This window comes from Engraulis encrasicolus, chromosome 17, assembly GCF_034702125.1.
Source record: "Engraulis encrasicolus isolate BLACKSEA-1 chromosome 17, IST_EnEncr_1.0, whole genome shotgun sequence".
In the NCBI taxonomy this organism is placed as follows: Eukaryota; Metazoa; Chordata; class Actinopteri; order Clupeiformes; family Engraulidae; genus Engraulis; species Engraulis encrasicolus.
In genome coordinates this window covers 23025261-23047760 of record NC_085873.1, presented here as the reverse complement: position 1 = coordinate 23047760, position 22500 = coordinate 23025261, and the positions used below count along the sequence as shown (strand labels likewise).

Sequence of the window (22500 nt, the reverse complement as noted above, 5' to 3'; positions counted from 1 at the left end):
AGTTACAATGAAATATAATAAGCATTAATGAGCCAAGAGGCCTATAATATTTTATTTCAAATTGATTTATTTCAATTTTAGTGATGTTTAGTTGAACAAAAGTGAGGGGGGTGCAACGTACTCATCCCCCCCGTCGGATAGCCTACCCTGCCGTGTCCCTGTCTCGTGCGAATGGGATGCATCCCCTCCTTTCCTGACTAATTTGGTGGTGCTATGGCACCTCTTCAAATCGTCAAATTGTTTGTAGGCTACTGTTTTTCGACGTGGGAAGCGGATTGGGTTTCAAGTACAGTGTGCATTTAACTTACATTTTCTTGGCGTCCTTATTTTCAATGGAGTCAAAGTAGTGGGCATATACCTATCTTGCCAAAGTAGTGGGCATATACCCATCCTGCCATTTCGAGAGACGAAGCGTGAAAGAGGAAGCAATGTTCTGCGTGAAACTTTAAAATCTCTGTGCGGACGTAGGCTATCATAGGCTATCATAGGCAATAGCTGATCTCACGGTGATCCGCGAACATTGTATAAAGAAAACAAAATACCCACACAAAATTTAGGTGAAAAAAATGCGTTGTAATGTGCAAGTTACTTGCATTGTAACGAGGACATATTACCGTTTTTTTCCCCTGTAATCAGTTACATTACTGCGTTACTCAAAAAGGTAATGCATTACAGTAATTAGTTACTTTTGTAACGAGTTACTCCCAACACTGTCGAAAGGACATTTGAAGCAGTTTAAGTGGATCATTCTCCTCAAGATCATATTCTTTCCTTTTGTAAGTCATCATCATATAAAAACAAAATAACAGTGAAGGTTATTTTTGAAAGTAAGCCAATTGTTTTTTTATGAATGAACAGATGAAAGGGAACAATAAAATGTCAGTAGTAGAATGATGATGACAAGCATATAGTATAGGGCATACTACAACTACATGCTGCAGATGACGAACAAAAAAATAGGCCTATATATATGTTCTGTACCACACCAAAGGCGGTTTCCCATCATGCCCTGCTGTGTGATTAGGGTGTCTGTCTGTCTGTGGGAGACTTTCTGGTTCCCTGGAGGAGAGAGGATGGAGGATGGAGGATGGGATGGGCAGAGGCAAACGGCGGAGGAAGGCGGTCCACCCCTCCTCTCCTACTGCTCCTCCCCTCCTCCTCACCTCCTCCTCCCTGCCCCTCTCCGCCTCTCAGCATTGACATCCTACTGAACCGTGAGAAGTGGAAAACACGTGGGGGAAGGCAGCGGCAAATGCGGCCTGTTGCACCTCCCTCCTTGAACCTTAAGGAGATGAACTTTAGATCAGAGGGCTGCCGGTTCGAATCCCACCCATTCCACTCCCTATCTCACTCCATGGCTGAAGTGTCCTTGAGAAAGGCACCATAACCCCACACTGCTCCAGGGACTGTAACCAATACCCCGTGCTTAAAATAACTGTAAGTTGCTTTGGATGAAATCATCAGCTAAATGTAATATAGTGTAAAGATGAGCTGAAGGCAGTCTGCTACACCTCCTAGGGTGCATCCCAATATGTGACCTTGCCTCCTCCACTTGCCTCCTCCACTTGCTTCTCGTCATGATGACATCACTGACAACAGCATTATATTTCAATATCTTGCAAAAGCTCAATTGAAAAGTCTTTTTCTCATTTGCAATTGGGATGGTGCAATGAAAACCACCCCTCAAAAGTTGTTGTGGCGAGGCTGACAGCTGGGAAACTTTATCGTTTTCTCCACGGAGGAGGGGCCAGGAGGCGGGACGAGGAGACGAGGAGACGAGGAGGCAAGGACACATATTGGGATGCAACCCTACTGTATCTTCTTTCTCTTCCCTGAGAAGATAAGCAAACACTCCACCCCTGTGTCGTCTTTCTCCTCCCTGCTCCTCCCTCCCCCTCCCTGCTCCTCCTTCCCATGGCATCACCTCCCACCCTGCATCTCCTTTCCCCCATGTTCCTACCTCCCTCCTTTTACCCCCTTCCCCTCCCTCCCTGATGTACCTCCAAAGGTCTCCTTCCTATCTATCAGGGCTGTAATAATATTGTATCGAACCGAGAAATTGTGATACTCAGAGTCGCGATACTGTATTGTGGTGCAAGAGGACAGTATTGTGATACGCCCTTTCAAAGTTATGTTACCCTTCAGTCCTGAAAACAAAAGCAAAAAGCTAATTCATTCATTTTAAAAGATACATTTAAAAATTGTTGGACAAACCGCCAAACCGTAGGACAAGAATTGTGATACAAACCGAATCCTGGGTTGAGTGTGCAGCCTTACTATCGTGGGTTGAGTGTATAGCCCTACTATCTATCTATCTATCTATCTATCTATCTATCTATCTATCTATCTATCTATCTATCTATCTATCTATCTATCTATCTATCTATCTATCTATCTATCTAATCTCAGCTCGCTTGTTAGTGTTCTGCAATATAAAGAGTCGTGAGAACTTCAGCAGCAGAAAGAATTTCTCACACATGTTTGAAAAGCTAATTACTGGCCTGGCTTTCACACACACACACACACACACACACACACACACACACACACACACACACACACACACACAGGCCTGGCGTTCAGCCCCATGACTCAAGCTCCAGCGTACGAGAAGAAATCAAGACCAGACCAGGATGAATGAACGATTTCCCGCCCTGCTAAAACAGTGCACACACAGACACACACACACAGACACACACTCAAAATCGCATGCGCGCACGCATGCACACACACACGCACGCACGGACGCACGCTCACACACACACACATGCACACATGCACACACACACAAACCCCTTCCACCCTCTCTACCACTCCCCCTCTGGCCGAGACTCATTTTGTGGGTTCCCTCAACAACACTTTTGGGACGCATGAAAGACATGAGGACCAGGGTGAATGACTTCTTCTCCCCATCCACAACCCCACCCACTGTCCTATCACCGTTCCTTCCCTCCCGTCCTTGACACTTTACATTAGACATTACACTAAGCCAGTGGTCCCAAAACTTTTTTCTCTGGGGGCCACATTATCGTTCCTGAATGTGATCAGGGGCCGAAATCAATCATGTGGGCTGTATACTAGGCCACTGCCCGTTATAGCCATAATTTCTAGCTCTGCAATCGCCATGACGCGCTGAAGAAGGGCTCTGCCTGAAACGTTCATAGGCGAATAAACAGAGAAAAATCTGAAGAGTGCTGTCCTTTGCTTCCATCTTTCATAATTTCTAGCACAAAATAGTTCAAATGGTGCCTGTTCAAATGGTGAGATGCAGAGAGGTGGAGGGCCGTTCAAAGGGGCCTGGCGGGCCGCATCCGGCCCCCGGGCCTTAGTTTGGGGACTCCTGCACTAAGCTGATGCTTTTACCCAAAGAGACTTGCAGTATTTACAGGGTATTGGATACAGTCCCTGGAGCATGATGTGGGGTTAGGTGCATGCAGTGCGGTAGGGAGTGGAAGGATGGGATTCGAACCTGTAACCCCCTGATCTTCTGTAAAGCCCATCTCTGGAGCAATATCACGTCAATTGGATTAGGTCTGCGCGCTATGATAATGTATTGTTTTAATTATATAAATATAATTTTTATTTTTTATTTTTTAATTTTTAATTTTTAAGATGCAGAGCTGATGACCCCATCATCATTTCACTACAATTACCATGTATGTGACAAATAAAAGTACTTGAACTTGAACTTGAACTTGATTGTCATTAAGATAGAAAAGTGTCTATCATGATGGAAAAGTGTCTATCGTCTATCGCGAAAAACAACATTTTAATCCCATTGATGTGATTTTGCTCTCAGGTGGTCATAGGGTTACACCCCCCCCCTCCCACTTCCCTTGGTGAGACTCATTTCATGGGTTCCCCCATGGACATCCACACACAGTCACACCCACTGTGTGGCTACCCCCAAAACAGTCATTTCGAGCACATGTGATGTGAGACAGAAACAGCCCTGATCTCTCCAACCATATTGCTCCGAAGAGTAGTATGTCTTTTTTTTATCTCTCTCTCTCTGCTGTGTTTTGCTGTTTCCAGATGTCAACGCTGTAGTCTCGTTTCCAGATGTTGGGGGGGAAGGAGTGTGAATGTGAGTTCTTCTACTTTCTCTCTCTCTCTCTCTCTCTCTCTCTCTCTCTCTCTCTCTCTCTCTCTCTCTCTCTCTCTCTCTCTCTCTCTCTCTCTCTCTCTCTCTCGTTTTCTCTGTCGCTCTCTCTCTCTCGCACACACACACACACACACACACACTCACTCACTCACACTCTCTCTCTCTCCCTCTCTTTCTGGCTTTCTCTCCCTCTCTCTACTCCCCCCTCTCTCTCTCTCCCTCTCCCACGGATGATCCTGGCAAGACAATAGCTGACACTGTGAGAGAGGGAACAGCAGCAGCAGATCTTGCTCTGACTCAACTCGACAAGGCTTTCTCTGTCTCCAGTGCAGCCGTTGTCTTTGCTGCACACAATGTGTGTTGCTGTGTGTGTGTGTGTGTGTGTGTGTGTGTGTGTGTGTGTGTGTGTGTGTGTGTGTGTGTGTGTGTGTGTGTGTGTGTGTGTGTGTGTGTGTGTGTGTGTGTGTGTGTGTCTGAGAGAGAGAGAGAGAGAGAGAGAGAGAGAGAGAAAGAGAGAGAGAGAGAACATATGTGCAAGTGTGTACTTTGCTGTGTGTGTGCATACGTGCACATTGATGTGCATTTGTGTCTTCGAGTGTGTGTACTGTATGTTCATATGCATGCGTGCGTCTGTGTATGTGTGAAGATTGCACTGTCCGTGTCTGCCTGCCTTATATAGCCTTGAACTTGGTGACCCATGGGCATTTGCAGTACGTAGGCACCATTGTGTCTTGTCTTCTGTATGAGTGGCCATGGAAATCGAGAAGGGAGATGGGAGACGTCGTCGCTGATGTCCTATTTATGGCAATGCGAATTTCAAATCAATACGGCGCCGTGGAGCTCAGATTGCTGATAGATTCACTGCTTTCATAGACTTCCCTCTCAGTTTGCTTGGCTGGTTGGTGTGACCAAGACCCAGGAAAGTGTCACAGGTCTTGGCATTGTCACCTGTCCATTAGTCAAATGTGAGCAAAGTCCAATTGTGCTAGTAATATCTTTTCCATCTCACTAGTCACTTTGACATATTTTTCTTGGAAATGATATTTCTCAGAAATGCTGAGAAAGGCTGAGTGGCTAGTGATTGACGTCGACAACTACAACCCACAATGGGCAATGAGCAAAAAAGTAAAGCCCTGAATGAAGAAGTACGTCAGACTGATGATGACGTAGTGTGAAATACTGGTCTGTGGCAATAGCACGCTTGCTGACAAATTAGTTTCTGGTTTTCCACACAATCACCCCAAAGTGTGCTGACTGAAAAGTAAAAAAAGAGGAAACTTTTAAAGTTCTATGTGGAGCAATGTCTGTCAACATGCCTCAAAAGGCCTCATAGCTCTTTCTCACAGCCCTGACTCACCAGAGTTGGGTAATTCACGACGTCCAAAAGTATTCCAGGTATGACAGCAAGGAAGGAAAGGAACAAGCGGTTGTGTTGTCAGTACACTGTGTCAAAGAAGTAACTTTAAAAACACCTGTTGGTCATGGTGCTATGGAGCAATGCGTTAAGCCAAGGTAGCCGACCACAAATGGACTCATATCACATCCCCACAGGGGGACCGGGTTCAAGTCCAGCATGGGTCATTTCCCAACCCTACTACACAGTAAATTCTGCAGTGCTCATTTAACACTTAGAGAGTTCATTTGAGTCCATCTGGACTTAAATGAACTCTGCAAGTGTTGAATTAACACCACAACATTTACTGTGTACAACTGGGTCATTTCCTTGAGTCATTTCCAACCCTTACAGCATCTCTCCCTCCCAGTCTCTTCCTGTCGTTATCTATTCTGTCCTATCTTCACTAAAGGTACTCATATTAAAATATGAGAAACATAAAAGCCTTTGATATAACATGGCAAATCTGTTTAAAAACACATGTGTCTACGCGTTGCAGCCATATTGTCCTTCATCAGGGCATTGATGATATGTTTTAATATTTAGAAAACAACATGTGTGTTTTTGGGTGCGTTGGCCTGCCTGGCCAGAGTCCTCTTTGACTTAAAACATCACTTTAAAGGGACACTGTGCAGGAAATGGTCAAAAAAGGTACTGCAACTATGCTGCTCATTGAAACTGGGCTGACTATTGCCAAATTTGATCTTTACATGAAAGTTTACTGAGTAATAAACAAACATTTTCTAGTATGGTCCAAGTACAGTCATTTTTACAGCTAAAAATGGCTATTTTTGGAAATTCAAAATGGCGGACCATGGAGAAGATCCCCCTTTTCATGTATGAAAAGTGCAATTTTTCCAGTCATAATGAATACTTAGAATTTGATGCTGGTGGTAAGTATTCATGAAAAAGGTAACATTAGTGAATGGGCAGCATGAATTCTGGAAATAAACAACTAAAAATCTCACACAGTGTCCCTTTAACTCACTGGGCTCTGGATTTGCTGTGTGAACATATGGCGTAAACTATAACCAACATCTGTCCTACCTGCAAGACCATATGTGTGTGAGTGGATGTAAACATAAAATCAAGCAACAGAACTCCACCGCTCACAATGGCAACCACACAGAAAAGAGAACAACAACAACAACAACATGTTACAATTGACCAAAACAAAATGAGATCGTTCACAAAGTCATCATGCGCAAGGCTCAGGTTTCCATGTTATTCTGGTAACAATGTCGTAATAATGTTTTCCTAACGCTGCCAACCATATGGAGCTGTTTTAACACACATGGAAAAGCTAACAAAGTGGAGACATAAGATTACATACAAGCAATAAAGTGGAGCTATATGAGCGACTGTAAGGTAACCTAAAGCTCACCAGAGGATCTGCTGTGAATTAATGTACAGCTTGTTAGCTGGAGCCACAGTACCAGCCACTGCTATGAGTCTCTCCCTCCCTCCCTCTCTCTCTCTCTCTCTCTCTCTCTCTCTCTCTCTCTCTCTCTCTCTCTCTCTCCTCAAAGTCTTATCTGAATAGTCTCCCTCTTCTCTTCCCTTAACTCTCTCTCTCTCTCTCTCTCTCTCTCTCTCTCTCTCTCTCTCTCTCTCTCTCTCTCTCTCTCTCTGTGTGCCTGCGTGCAATATATGCCTTTGCACATGGCTAAACCTGGCTGACTTCCAGAAAGAGGGCAATCTCACACACTCACACTTAGGCAGAACCACATATGAACACACACACACACACACACACACACACACACACACACACACACACACACACACACACACACACACACACACACACACACACACACACACACACACACACACACACACACACACAGAGAGAGAGAGAGAGAGAGAGAGAGAGAGAGAGAGAGAGAGAGAGAGAGAGAGAGAGAGAGAGAGAGAGAGAGAGAGAGAGAGAGAGAGAGAAACGCATACTATTATGTGGGCACGGATGAGACACACAGCAAGTGGAACGAGTGCATCCTTCCATGGCAACAAGGGCCGAATAATAAACAACAGATTAAGAAAAGACAGAAGCTGCACGATAAATTGAATTACGCAACAATCATGGCGGTGGAGGCGGCGGTACTTTTTCCTTCCTATTACCATGTGCTGAAGAAGGGGCCTGCAGCATTGCACAACAATATTCTACTTTGATTAATATATAAAGCAGGAAATAATCCCATGCCTGAAATTATTATGCAAAAGTTGTTACACGCTAATGCAATACGTCTGTAAGACATATCTCATTCACCCAGGGGCCTATACTACAAAGCTGGTTCAGGATAAGTTAAGGTTACGTTAAGAGGTAAATCATCTAATGCAAGAGCCTGGAGTCCTCATTTTCTTAAGAAAAGCTCTCGTATTAGATGATTTGCCTCGTAACTTAACCTTATAAAGGGACACTGGGCAGGAAATGGTCAAAAAATGTACTGCAACTATGCTGATCATTGAAACTGGGTTGCCTATTGCCAAATTTGATCTTTTTGTGAAAGTTTACTAAGTAATAAACTTAATTTTTCTAGTATGGCCCAAGTACAGTCATTTTTGCAGCTAAAAATGCCTATTTCTGGAAATTCAAAATGGCGGACCATGGAGAAGATCCCCCTTTTCATGTATGAAAAGTGCAATTTTCCCAGTCATAATGAATGCTTAGAATTTGATGGTGGTGGTAAGTATTCATGAAAAGGGCAACATTAGTGAATGAGTAGCATGGATTATGGAAATAAACAACTCAAAATCTCACACAGTGTCCCTTTAACTTATCCTGAACCAGTTTTGTAGGATAGGCCCCTTGTTGTGTTAGCTGAGGAGTTAAGTTGTGACAAACCGGACCTCTTTTTTGAGCTTGGAAGACGTTTCATCACTCATGAGTCTCCATAAGTTTTGCTTGATGTAGAGATGTTGGTGGTTAGTTAGTCTTTCATGCTGAAGTTAGTGGTTAGTTAGTCTTTCATGTCTTCCTTGTAAAACGCTTTTAGTCAAAAGTGTCTGCTACATGTAATGTAATGTCACGTCATGTAAAGTAATGCTGAAGAAAGAAGTCCAGTTGCTTACACCAACAATGTCGGTTATTCAAAGGTACTATCAAGAAGATACAGTACAAACTGGGTATTTTGTATTGCCATACAAGTTGGTTTCCTTTTTAGGTCAGTATGTGAATATGTAAAGGGGGGAAGGGTGACAGGACAGCTGAGGGTGAAGGAGATCTTTCATTCCTTTCTGCAAACCTGTTTTGTCCTTGCTTTCTGTTTTTGATGTTGTCTGTTCATAATAAGAAACTGGCCTGTCCACACATGTGGACAGCTTCAACCATAACTGCTGTTTTTGTCTGTCTCTTTTTTATGAAATGTTTTGTCAAAATATCTGCCAGATGTTATCCACGCCTGAATTTGTGATAGACGACATGAAACGGAGTACAGAGTAGCCACAATCATCATCATCATCATCAGCAGCAGCAGCAGCAGCAGCAGCATAATCATCATCATCGTCATCATCACTACCAGCATCATCTTCATCACCACTATCACAATCATCATCATCATCATCATCATCATCACTATCATCATTATCGTCATCTGATTAACATTACATGTAACTGGCTGATACTGTCTGGTCAATGGTCGTTAACCATTCCAGGGTTAGAGAGAGTCCTACGTTTTTAATGTTGTGTACTGTTCTGTCAACATCTAGCAAATGGTAACCACAACTAAAGTTTTGATGGACAACAAAGACTGTCAAGTGAGAGTGCTCTAATCATCATCATCATCATCATCTGATTGACAGAGCATGTAAATGGCCAGTACACACATGTGATCAATGTTCATTAGCTGGTGAGAGCCCTTCTCTGTTTAATGTTGTGTATAAACTGTTCTGTCAACACATCTGACAGAAGTTAACAAAGACATGAGTGCTCTCATCATCATCATCATCATCATCATCATCATCATATTGACGTTTCGTGTAAACGGCTAATCGACGTTGATGCACTTAATGTCTTGTTGAAGTTTTCCGCCTCTCGTCTCGTTTTGTCTCAGCAGGTCTCGTCTTTCGGCGAATCCGGTTCCACTTAATTTCCTCCGGGGGCCAATCAATTCATGCCGCTCTCATCATGACTCACCCACTAATGTTTCTCATTTCTACACTAATGGCCACCCAGGAAGAAACACTCCCTGACTCCTTTTTTTCTACTCCTTGTCACTGTGCAAATTAAACTCACGTCGGCGAATCAGTAGAGTATTGCACTGCAACTCATTACTTCAACTACTTGCTACAAGCATGGCCGTAACTACCATTGAGGACACTGAGGTCATGTCCTCTGTATTTTTTTCAGAAATGTGAAATTCATCTATGATGAAAATCGATCTATGATCAAAAATGATAAATTCAGTCTGTATATGCTACCCCCATTTATCCTCAAGGCAGTGAGTAATGGAAATGAACTTAAGAGTTTGACAGTGTACAGTATGCAGACATGTACAGTATGCAGTACAGCACGCAGTATTTGACCTTGGTATTTGAAAATGTCTCGTCACGGCCCTGGCTGCAAGCTAGTCGACCAAAAAGAAATTCTGTCACCTGTTCCAAGAAGAGCTCCATTTACTTACAGCTTCGACGTTTGACCTTGAATATCTAGAATGAATAGGAACCAGGTATTTATTTCACCTGGTCTGTGTTTTAGGCCTACTTGACCAGCTGTGTAGGAACCAGGAACAGCTGAGTGGGATAGCAACACTGACATACTGTAGTAGCCAGCTTAAAAAGTTCAAGCCAGTAATTTGCACTTTATGATTTATAGGCCAAACAGAAGACCACTAAAATCAGAATGCTCCAATTTTCCTTTGTCTCCTTCTACTCAACTCTACGGTTGCCGTTAACCTTAATTTCCCCCTGGGGATTAATAAAACTACTCTACACAATACAAAATGCAGTGCTATTTCAACACTTAGGATAGTACTCTGGGAGCAAAATTAACCTAGACGTTAACTTGACTCTCTAGGTGTTGAATTAGCGCTGCAAATCCCAACATGTGCCTCAATATTTGTTTTCTACATCGTGTTCCTACTCCACTAAGTGTTCCTACTACACTAAGCTTGTATAGCCTACTATGACACTAGGCCTATGCACAAATCTATAGTTTCTTATGATTGTGTGCATACTATGTGTGTGTGTGTGTGTGTGTTGTCCTTAACAGTGTAAAAACCTCATGACTTGACCTGCTATTCATTATCTGTTCAAAGCAAAGCTGTTCTTGCACTTGCATCTACAACAGGATGTGATGTGATGACATGTGATGTGATGTCAGGTATTATTTCTATGACATCACATCACATGAGGTTGAGGTTTTTACACTGTTAAGGACAACACACACACACACACACATAGTATGCACACAATCATAAGAAACTATAGATTTGTGCATAGGCCTAGTGCATAGGCCTAGTGTCATAGTAGGCTATACAAGCTTAGTGTAGTAGGAACACTTAGTGGAGTAGAATAGAATGGCCCATCAGCTAATTGTATTAGTTCTATGATGTGATGTGAGGTGGAGGAGACACAACAATACTGCCATTCTGCCACCTGCATTTGAGAGTTGCCACCTCCTATAGACCTGACTCATTGATTCATCTGCATCACAGTGTTACTTCCTCTTCTCCTCTGTGGGTTTCATTGCTATGACATTGTCCCTCGATAAACTTCCTTTTACGAAGACCTCGCAACAGCCATTACATGTGCGTAACTAACCACAGGGGCGGATTATGATTTCATGGGTGCCTGGGCCAGGCAACGGGAAAGGCCACCTAAAGGATGCTGCTAGTAGGCAAAATTACTTTGGTTTTGGGGTTTTTTGTAAGTAGGCCTATGTTTTTGGGGTTTTTTTGTAAGTAGGCCTATGTTTTTGGTTTTTTTTTGGGCTTTTCCTATGACAGGACAGTGTGAGAGGAGACAGGAAATGAGCAGGAGAGAGATATGGGGTAGGGCTGGGAAATGACCCCGTCCAGACTCGAACCGGGGTCCCCATGGGCATGCAAGTGCAAATATAGAGGTTTGGGCTTCAGGGCCCCCCTCACTCTTGGGCCCCTGAGCCTGGGCCCAGTAGGCCTGTGCAGCAATCCGTCCTTGCATAACTACTACAGTGAATAATAACAAAGTTCCTGCACAACACAATTGTGTTGGTTGTTGCGTTGCTGACTTAACTGTGTCTTGACCCGAGCCCTCCTAGTCCTGACATTTATGTAGCCTACACCGAAGACATTCATTTTTTATCTTGAATAGTTTGACCGGAGTAGAAAAATGTTGTACATAGTAGAAACTAGGGCTGTCCTAAACGATTATTTTTCTCCCGATTAATCTATCAACTATTTTTTTCGAATAGTCGATTAGTCAAACGATTAATTTTTCAAGTACTCTAGCACTTTAATCTTCAAGGAAATTGGGAAAAAAGAAAGAAACCGTTAAAATGAGGTCCCTGAGCTCACAATGAGCTTTAAATCATGATAGTAGCTTATTTACTCCAAGATACAATGTTCAATTCATACGTGCAGTACAATTTTAGGTTTCAATAAAGTAATAAAGCATTAGAAAAGTATGTAAAAAAGCACTGAATTCAACTAAACGATTTGTCGACTATGAAAATTCTTTCCGAATAATTTTTATAGTCGATTAGTCACGATTAGTCGATTAATCGTCCCAGCCCTAGTAGAAACCTGACTATCGTGTTAAATTCCTGTTCTGTTGTTCTTTTAGATAAGCAGAGGATCCTCGTCGGGGATAAAGATCAGTGTCTGACGGGATACCAAGGAGACTTTATCCAGTCACATCACCATCACAGGCGTGTGTGTGTGTGTGTCAATTTACAAATATTGCATACAGAGAAATGGGCACTTCAGTTGTTTGTCGCTTCGGGCTCTGGGCTTGGTGTGAAACAATTGTACTCTACCAAGCAAATTGTATTTTTGTGTGCTTCAAATATGAGTAGTGAAACACACAATATTGTGAGGCCATAATCATCATCCCACATGTCAACAGGGATGTGATTACCTTCCCGCTTCACAATTTTGTGACTTTACAATTAAAGAGGATCAAATTTGGAAACGGTCTAAATGTTGTGCTTACAATATTTTTCAACACAACTCATAAATACCTTTATAAAGTAAATCTACATGCCTACCATTAAGCACAACAACGAGCTTATCCAAAACATAACCTTGTCCCAAACAGCTCCCATATGGAACACACCACAGGTCACCACACATTCCTTCCACAACAACCATATAGTGGGATGGATTACTGAAATCTCACCAGCAACATTGCACCACACACACTAAACACTTATTCAGCATGGTATTCCTACACACGTGAGTACTATACATCCACCACCACAAGCTCAATGTCAACAACCACATACCTTGACCCTTAAAACCATTAAGCAGAAAATCTCTTTTGCTGTTGAGGAGGTTTAACCGAGTTTGAAAGTGTAGTTGTGTTCCAGTGAAACTGGGAGGGGGGAAGAACAGAAACTGTAGCCTACATACTTCAAGTCATTCATTTAATTTAATGGGATGGGGCCATACCGGGAAGATAATAAAAAACAGTGTGGCATGGCTCATGTCAAGGGGGCCTTGGCTGGAATCCACACGTATATAGAGGACTGTGTCATGGTAAAGTTTGGAATCCCCTGCCGTAGCTGCAATCAGGGGTGTTGCTCAGGGGGGTTAAGTGTGACTGAGTCACCAGGGCCCCATGTACAGTATATAGGGGGCCCACATACAGACCGATTTATGAAGATATGGCAGGAGGGGTCCATTGGAGCTGATTGTACATAGGGCCCAAAATTTGCTGCTACGCCTCTGGCCAAAATACATACTTCATCTCGTCTCATTTCATTTGGGATGGTGCACATGCCCTGAAAATGAATAAGGAGAGTGGGCCAAAGTCCAATGAGGCAGGAAACCTGCTTTTCCACTATAAAGAGCTGAGCAGAGCAGAGCAGAGCGGAGGTTCTCCACAACAGAGCAGCCCCGTTTCAGAGGAAACCACCTGACTGCTATTCAGGAAAGCAATGATGATGGTGTGGCATCCACTTGCCACATCTCCCACGCACTGCCTGCCAGTCAGATAACCTGTTTCCTTAACAACTCCCAGTCATCTGTGCCCTGAAACTAACTCCCACCCAATGAAAGTAACTCCAACAAAGGTATGCCTATACTGTGAGAATGAATGATTCACATTTATCTTCTACATCTTTCTCTCTCTCTCTCTCTCTCTCTCTCTCTCTCTCTCTCTCTCTCTGACAACCATGTACACAGGCCGGCCGGCAGTGGGGACAAAGGGGTATGTTGTTCTGGGCACAGGGAGATAGGGGGCCCAGAATTGGGTAGGGGACCCTTTCAGATGACTATGTCCTGGGCCAAGCGAAAGCTGTCCATGTATGTCCCTCACCTGCACTCTCTCAAATCCTTCCCCAGAATCAGCAGCTTGTTGTTCTTGCTACATGTGCGCAACTGACAGTGACAACATCTCAGTTTCTATTTGAGTTGTCTTTTTACATCCAGTGCGTAATTACAGTCAGATAGCCATCGGGGTCGTGTCTGAGGTACCAGGTATGCTGTGCCCCTCGGGTACCACGCGTGTGCCTTCCTTGGCGGCAATCATCAGCGTAGACGGACGTCAAAGTGGAATGCGCGTGGAATGAGGAAGCGACGTATGGTGGAAATAGGGTTTGGTATTTGATACGACTAGCCCAGTACCCCAGAATGACAAACTGCCGTCCGTCCCCTCACTGAAACGCCTGCATTCCCCAGCAATGTGTGTTTGTGTGAATCCACCCTTCTGTGTGTGTGTGTGGATGTACAAAGTTTGCCCGGGTCATTTCACACAGTGTATAAACACGTTTAATTGGTTTTGTGGTTTATAAACCTTAAACTGTGTAGACAATTGTTTCGCAGGCAGCTGTTTTAGTTCACAAAAATACTTAGTCACAGAGGATGGGTCAATAAATGACAAACTTTCTCAATGTGTCTGTGAAGAGAAGTGGCGAGAACGTGTGATGGAAAACGTGTTTTCCTTACCTCTAAGACCTGAACGTAACTTGAAGGGAACCATCCCCTGACTCCATCCTTCTCGCCTTCCCACCATCCTCCAGACAAGGCTTGAGTTATTTTGATAATTTCTCCCGCCTCGAATTGCAAACCAAGTTGATGTTGCTCCCCGTTGAAAGCATACAAACTTTTGCAGTAAGATCCAGACATCTCAAAACTCTCACTGTTTAGTCCCGTGTTGCGCGCAGAAGAAAAGTCTGTCCGCAGTCCAATTCAGCTGAAAAGACCTGATGCAGTCAGGGAGTATGGTACCAACAACGTCCCGAATATGTTTACCGATACGTTCAATTAGCCTCTCTGGCGCAGCTGGAGTCACTCTGTCAATGCATGAGTGCGACCTGCGTTGTGTGTGTTTGTGTGGCGTCTAGTGTGTGCATGAAGAACTCTTTCCAGTGAGCCAACTCTTCCCTGCCTTACGCCACACTGAATGACATAGTAACGGGGCAGTCCACTACACTGGCTCACGTTTGTTCATGTGTCGCAGCAGAAAGCGCAAGTTGGTGGGTTGGACTTTGCAGCCTGTTGCCAAAATAGTAGGCTACCTCCAGGCTCCTCGCGTTTGTTTGCACTGTCAAAAATATAAGCTGTGGCCAAATGGTGTGATATCAGCATGCTTCCAGCTACAGAAAGAGTATTGCTATAGCAAGAATACACAAGTATTTGGTGTGGGAGTAGACAAAACTTGTCAATAGCAAACATCACTTCTCAGTTCAAATGTGGAATGACAACATATTCAAAACATATGACAACATTTGGCGAGGCTTAGTGTTGTATTGTTTGGCAATTACAAAGCAGCAGGGATAATTTAAATGAAGAGGGTGGTTATAGATGTTTCAAATTTGACCAGTAAAGATGTAATACATTTTCCAAGTAGCGCACTCGTGCGTAATGGGTACATTTTGTTGTTGATGATGATGACAGTCTGTCTTCTATCAATGAATAGTTCCGTAATGAAAACGACGGTAATTCAAATATTCTGTCAGCACCTACTTCATTTGTTTATTTTTTTTTTTTACTGTTTCAAAAAGTTGACGCCCAATATACATCCTCTTTGTAGCAGTTACTTGGTGAGTCAGCAGGAGGCGGTAGATGACCATCTACAACTCTGTAGTAGGTATTACTAATGCATACGCTTTCCCCAATGGCCTTATTCACAGAGGTGGGAATGGTTATTGCCTTGTCTAATCAATGGATTTTTTTATCAGTTTAAGTCACTGAAACACTTGCTATGATCTCACATGGACAGGATAAACCTGTTTCAATCTCTGATTGACATTGCACTGTAGGCACACAGCGTAATGAATATACAGTTAGGGCCAGAAATATTTGGACAGCAACACAATTCTCATCCTTTTCCACCCTATACCCCACCACAATGAATTTGAAATAAAACAAACAAGATGTGCATTAACTGTAGACTCTTAGCGTTAATGTGAGGGTGTTAAAATCCAAATCGCATTAACAGGAAAGAAATAGCAACGTTTTTTGTGTGTGGTGCCCACTTTTCAAGGGATCAAAAGTAATTGGACAGTAGGCTGCTCAGATATTCTCCAGTCAGATGTGTGTTATTCCCTTACTACACCATCACCAAGATGTCAACAAAAGGTCCTAGAGTTCATTTAAAGTGTTTCATTTGTATTTCCATATATTTGTACGGAATCTCCATGAGATCCTAAGTCCACCTGTCACTATCAGTGATGCAAGCCATCATAAGGTTGAAAAAAATCAAAAGAAACCCATTTGAGAGATGGGGAAACATTGAATGTGATCAATTCAAGAGTTCAGAATATTGGAAAAAAGAAATTTCAGAGCAACACCAAATTACCTGGCAGACATGGAAAGCAAATGCTGTGAATGACAGACATTATTCTGTATGTGGTGAACAAAAACCCATCTCCCAGCAGTTGGCCAGATGTAGAACAGTGTCCAAGAGGACGGTGGATACATGTCCAAGGCAACAATCAAGAAAAAGATCAAGAACATTCAGGAACACTTCACCATAGGAAATACAGAGGGTTCACTAAAAGATGTAAATAATTGACTGCATCAGAAATAGCAATACCAGATTCGGCTTTGCCAAACAACGTCTAAAAAAGACTTTATAGGTCTTGAGCTATATCCTTTGGACAGAGGAGACAGAAATAATTGTGTACAAGAGTAATGGGAAGAAAAGAGTATAGAGAAGGAAAGGAACTGCTCATGATTCAAAGCATACCACCCAATCAGTGAATCATGGTGGTGGCAGTGTCATGGTATGGGCATGCATATCTGTCAATACGATTTTCCCCTTGTATTTATTGATGATGATAACTACCGACAAAAGCCACAGGATGAATTCTGAAGATTTTCAGGCTATATTATCATGTCATATTAAACCTAATGGTTCTGACCTCATTGGACAATGCTTCACAGTGCAGATGGACGATGACCCAAAGCTTCATGGGAAAGCCACTAAGCCATTTCTACCCCAAAAAAGTGGAATATTATGCAATGGCCCAGTCAATCACCTCACCTGAGTACCATTGAGCAAGCATTTCACTTGCTGGAGGCCAAACTGAAGGGAAAATACCCTAAGAATAAGCAGGAACTGAAGACTGTTGTAATAGAGAGCTCACTATAGCATCACCAGGGATAAAACCCAGTGTCTATTGATGTCTATGGATTGCAAATTACAGGCTGTAACTGACTGGAAAGTATTTGCAACCAAATAATTAAAAATTGAACGTTTGATGTATAAATACTAGACTGTCCAATTACTTTTGGTCCCTTAAAAATTGGGAGGCACTGATAGAAAATGTCATAATTCCCTCACAGTTCACCCGATTTGGACGCAAACACCCTCATATTAAAGCTGAAAGTCTGCTGTTAATGCACATCTCATTTGTTTCATCTCAAATCCATTGAGATGGTGTACAGCACCAAAAAGATGAAAATTGTGCAGATGTCCAAATATTTATGGCCCTAACTGTACATGGTGGATAGAATAGGCTCATTTTAAATCAATGAACTGGTTGTTTCATCTTTATTTCTTTGGTATGCCAAGAGGTTTTTTTATACATATCTGAGTAGACTTAAATAAGAGAATGTAAAGGCTTTTGTTCAGCACACACAGTGCATTTTGAAGGGGAAAAATGTGCATCAGATATCAGATATAGCAACCGTCATAATGGGCTGAACTTGATTGCTGTCCAGTGTAGTCGCTCTACTTCATACAGAGAGAGTGAAGTTCAAGTCCACCTCGAAATCCTCTGTTACGGCTGCAATTTGGACTGGAAAGCAGTAATATTGAATAATTAGTGCAGTACATGAACAAATGAAAATGTTATTATTAGACTGGATTATGAAAAATATGAATGTACTATGTCATATCTCTATTCTCCTTGCTGGCAATACTATTATATTGTAATGGGAATGTATTCTATTCTATTCTATTCTATTCTATTCTATTCTATTCCATTCTATTCTATTATATTATATTTCTAGTGAGTGGCCCATAGATGTTTCACCTCACCTTACATCACAGCTGTTGGTTTCTGGTTTTGAGTTTGTTGATGTGGGCCTCCGCAATGTCTGCCCTCTCCTCGGCCTCCTTCAGCTGGTGTTGCACCTTTCTGAACTTGGACAGGTGAGCGTTGGCTTGCTCCTCCTGTCCAGAGCACAACAGGCAAGGGAATTTCATTTGTATAGCGCATTTCATACACAGATGCAATTCACTGTGCTTTTTACAAAAAATAAAAGTAAGATACAGATAAAAGTGCAAGGCATGGCAGGTGAAATAAAAAAAAAAGATGAACACAACCAATGAGTCATCAATGCAGCTGTTGTTTTCTGGGCGAGTTAGTCATGTCAGTGCACAGTGACTTTGGCACGTTGATACTTTGGACACTTTTCCAGTTTTTTTTTTAAATCTTGTGTGTGTGTGTGTGTGTGTGTGTGTGTGTGTGTGCGTGCGTGTGTGTGTGCGTGCGTGCGTGCGTGTGTGTGTGTGTGTGTGTGTGTGTGTCTTAGGTCTGTGCACTGTTTAAGTAAGCCTACATAATACTACTCACACACATGTGATGGATTAAACACAAAGGTTAGAAAACAATCCTTATGTGAACTGTGTAGCTGTGAAACGTAGTGTGATCCAGTAGGACTGGTCTTTATTTTAAACTCTGTTGTTACATGTAGATAAGGCACATTAAAATAATAAAGTGTTTAAAAGGTGTCAGCAACAACATGTGAATGGGTTGATACAGGGTCGTGATCATCAAACTGTGGGCCGGGGCCCACTGGTGGGCCCTGAAGGGATTCCAAGGGGGCCTTCCTCGAAATCATTTTCAAAAAATCAAAATAATATTAGTGCGTGCGTGCGTGCGTGCGTGCGTGCGTGCGTGCGTGCGTGCGTGTGTGTGTGTGTGTGTGTGTGTGTGTGTGTGTGTGTGTGTGTGTGTGTGTGCGTGTGTGTGTGTGTGTGTGCGTGTGTGCGTGTGTGTGTGTGTGTGTGTGTGTGTGTGTGTGTGTGTGTGTGTGTGTTGTTATTGAGTGTTTTTGTTTATTGGGTCAGAGGTGGGCCCCAAGCATTTGTGACAATTTCAAGTGAACCCCAAGTTGGAAATGGTTGGGAATCGCTGATTTACTGTAGGGGACCTCACCGCTTCCTCTGTTTGCCTCTTGTACGTCTTCATCTGTAGCTGAAGACTATCAACCAAACCCTGAAGATGCCGCACAGTCTTACTGTCCTCATCTGTCTGGGAATAGAAAGGAACTGTTTAGTATTACATAACATCGCACTTAGATGACACTTTTATCCAAAGCAACTTACAGTTATTTTGTAAGTATACAGGGTATCAGTTACCATGCCTGGAACAGAGTGGGGTTAGGTGCCTTGCTCAAAGGCAACTCTGCAAGTGAGATAGGGGGTGGAAGGGTGGGATTCAAACTTCTGATCTAAAGTGCATCTCCTTCACCACGAGGCTATGTGTGATAGAGTGCCCATCACTATGGTTATTGGTGTGTTCTGACTATCGCCCCCACGAGCCTGGCTCTTTGGTGTAGCAGCCAGGGATGGCGAAAATTGAAAAAAACCTTAACCGGTTACTGAGACTTATTAACCGGTGGTTAACCGGTAATCTTAAATAATACAACGTTCGCGTGCCTGATATGCACAGCACTGTTTTTTTTATTATCATTATTTTTCACATAAGCCTTTTTTTTCGCTGCCCTGACATGACCTGCCAAGTCCAGCCACTGTTGCCAGATGGAAAATGCTGAATTATCGTACTAAAACCTCAAAATCATCATTTTTTGGGGGGCTTTTTGGGAGGAAATTATAATTGATTATTATTACAACCGGTTAACCGGTGACAGAAAATTTTAACCGGTTGAAGTTGATCCGGTCGATTATTATTATAACCGGTTACCGGTTAATATCCCTAGTAGCAGCCAGAGCCCCCGTTTACTACCCCAGAAGGTCCAGGTTCGAATTCCAGCTGGGCAACTCTCCCTTCGCTACAAATGGTGTAAGAAGTGGATGGTTACCACGAGGCCATTGGGAGCATACTCATTGTGTGTGAGCTGTAATCCCATATGAAGGACCCCCGGTGCGAGGGACTCCAGTGATGGGTGAAGCATTAATGATAGGGCACACTAGATGGGAGAAGCATTATGGGTGAGGGACACCATGAGTGTGTGAGGCGCACGGGTGCGCTACCCGAAAGGGAAAGCAGTATGATGGAGTGACCATCACTAGGGTTATGAGTGTGTTCTGACAGTCACCCTAAGCAGCCTGGCTGTTTGGTGTAGCGGTCAGAGCCCCCGTTTTTCTACTCCAGAAGGTCTGGGTTCCAGTCCCACTCAACTCTACTCCCCTTCGCTACACCATGACCAGAGATTCTTTAAGTATATAGAGATATGCCAATGTAATAGGTTGCTATGGGTACCTAACATGACCAGGTTCCGGTCTGCCTAAAGGGGCGTGTCATAATACTCCTAGCATTGAATAGAACAGTCCTTAGGTCTGCCTAAAGGGGGATTTCCCCCCCTCCCCTTGCAATAATAGAACCTGGAAACAATGGGCCAATGGAGCCTCTCTTTCTCTACTCTCTCTGCCATGACTGTCCCGTGTAATAACCTGATAGCTCAGCTCCTTCATCCTCTTCTCATATTTGCGGACTCCTTTGATGGCCTCGGCCCCACGCCTCTGCTCAGCCTCCAGTTCACTCTCCAGCTCATGCACCTACACATGCGCGCGCGCACACACACACATGCACGCAAGCATACACGTGCACACACACACGCATATACATACACACACACACACAGTACAAATAGCAAACAAAAGATTACTTTCAAAGTTCAAAGTTGTCAAAACATTGTACTGGTGTATAGATTGCTCTCAAAAAAGATTAGAAGACCTACTGTATGTAACTATGGGCTGACAGTTTAAAGATGACTTATTATATGCTATAATAACCAGAGTTGCCAGATGTGACTGGTGTTTTCCAGCCCAAAAAATGCTGAAAACCACCTTGAGGCTCTAAAGCCTGCCCAATTTGGACCAAGTTTTATTTATTTCTATGGCTTAACCCATCCCATGCCCTTTTTTACCCACAGAAGGCCATGGCAAACAGCTCAGTTGGGGAAGAAAACCGCCTAATCTGGCAATGCTACTTATTCCAATGTGAATGGTACCCTAGTCTCCAGTTTCTGAAGCTGACTCTTCCCCACTCTCATCGCCATGACGTCTGCCTCGTCCACACACAGCTGCAGATCTTTCTCTTCAAGGTTCCAATGCCAAGATTCTTCTTTGTGTGTTCTACTGTATATGCTCACAGGTGTCCAGTTCTATGTTTGTCCTACGTTCTTTGCAGCCACTGGTGTCCTGTTCTAGATTATTGTATCCTGTTCTAAATTCTTTGTGTGTTCTATGTAGCCACTAGTGTTCTGTTCCCTCTTCTTCTTCAGCTCCTGTGCCATCATGGCTGCCTGGGTGTAACATGACATGGCAGAACAAAAATAGACCCCCTTGGCGCCGGGTGATGTGGGTAAGCATACGGTACACACACAGTTCAGGTCAGCTGGGCTTGTGAGTCACATGAGTGCATGGTAAATGTATGACTGCCAGGTCCAAAACAAAGTAATCTCAAAATCCCTCCCACCCAATACGTACCATGAGGACCCAATACGGGGCCCCTGCTCTCCCTGGGCCCAGGACCGCTGAGCCCTTTGTCTATGTTGGTAATATACAGTACACAAAGTTCAGGTCAGATGGTCACATGACTGGTGGATTTTTTTATGTGCAAAAAAAACAAACAAAAAAAAACAATTAAGATTAACTGTCATTTTTCACATTCGAATTCTGAACCAACATTTTGGACCAGTAGAGCATCCTCCTCTAAAGCAGTGTGTTTCGTAGATATTTGAGTGTTAAATCAATTTTTGGATCTCTCCCAGACATTAATATCTCTCCCCTTTTCCACCCAGCTGCTGTAAGTGATTTCCCCTGGAAAGACAAGAGACGCCATTTTGATCAATAGTTTGGCAGAGCTAAATTTATTAGAGCTACAGTATACATAAAAAAAAACATTCTTGTGAACATCTGTCACATGCTAGCTCTTGTTTTTCATCTTTAGAGTCTCCAGATGCTCTAAATTATTAGGAGCTCTTCTTTTTGAGGAGCGCTCTCTCTCTCTCTCTCTCTCTCTCTCTCTCTCTCTCTCTCTCTCTCTCTCTCTCTCTCTCTCTCTCTCTCTCTCTCTCTATCTATCTATCTATCTATCTATCTATCTATCTATCTATCCCCTCTGCAGGTGACTCTAAACGCTTCACATTGAAGGTGCATCAGGTAGAGGCTTACCCAGTGGACCTCTACTACCTCATGGATCTACAGTATATTGATTGACCTC

The 22500-nt window shown here is 43.1% G+C and overlaps 2 protein-coding genes across 3 annotated transcripts in view; both read right to left on the bottom strand.

Moving 5' to 3' along the window:
• Nucleotides 1-15076, bottom strand: part of LOC134467975 (growth arrest-specific protein 7-like) — a 109063-nt gene extending 93987 nt beyond the window's left edge. Inside the window, exon 1 of one of the 2 annotated variants that reach the window (XM_063221998.1) lies at nt 14585-15076. In XM_063221998.1, the coding sequence (XP_063078068.1) occupies nt 14585-14764 (180 nt within the window). In that variant the 5' untranslated portion in view covers nt 14765-15076. The remainder of the gene's footprint in view (nt 1-14584) is intronic. The other variant, XM_063221997.1, reaches the window with a different exon arrangement.
• Nucleotides 15077-17588: 2512 nt separating this feature from the next.
• LOC134467336 (myosin-7) lies at nt 17589-21586 on the bottom strand. The gene is made up of 5 exons (XM_063221232.1): nt 21287-21586; nt 20727-20831; nt 19249-19344; nt 18126-18260; nt 17589-17883 (listed from the first exon to the last, which is right to left on the bottom strand). The coding sequence occupies exons 1-4, from the start codon at nt 21332-21334 to the stop codon at nt 18132-18134; spliced, it is 378 nt and encodes a 125-aa protein (XP_063077302.1). The 5' UTR covers nt 21335-21586; the 3' UTR covers nt 17589-17883; nt 18126-18131.
• Nucleotides 21587-22500: the final 914 nt, after the last annotated feature.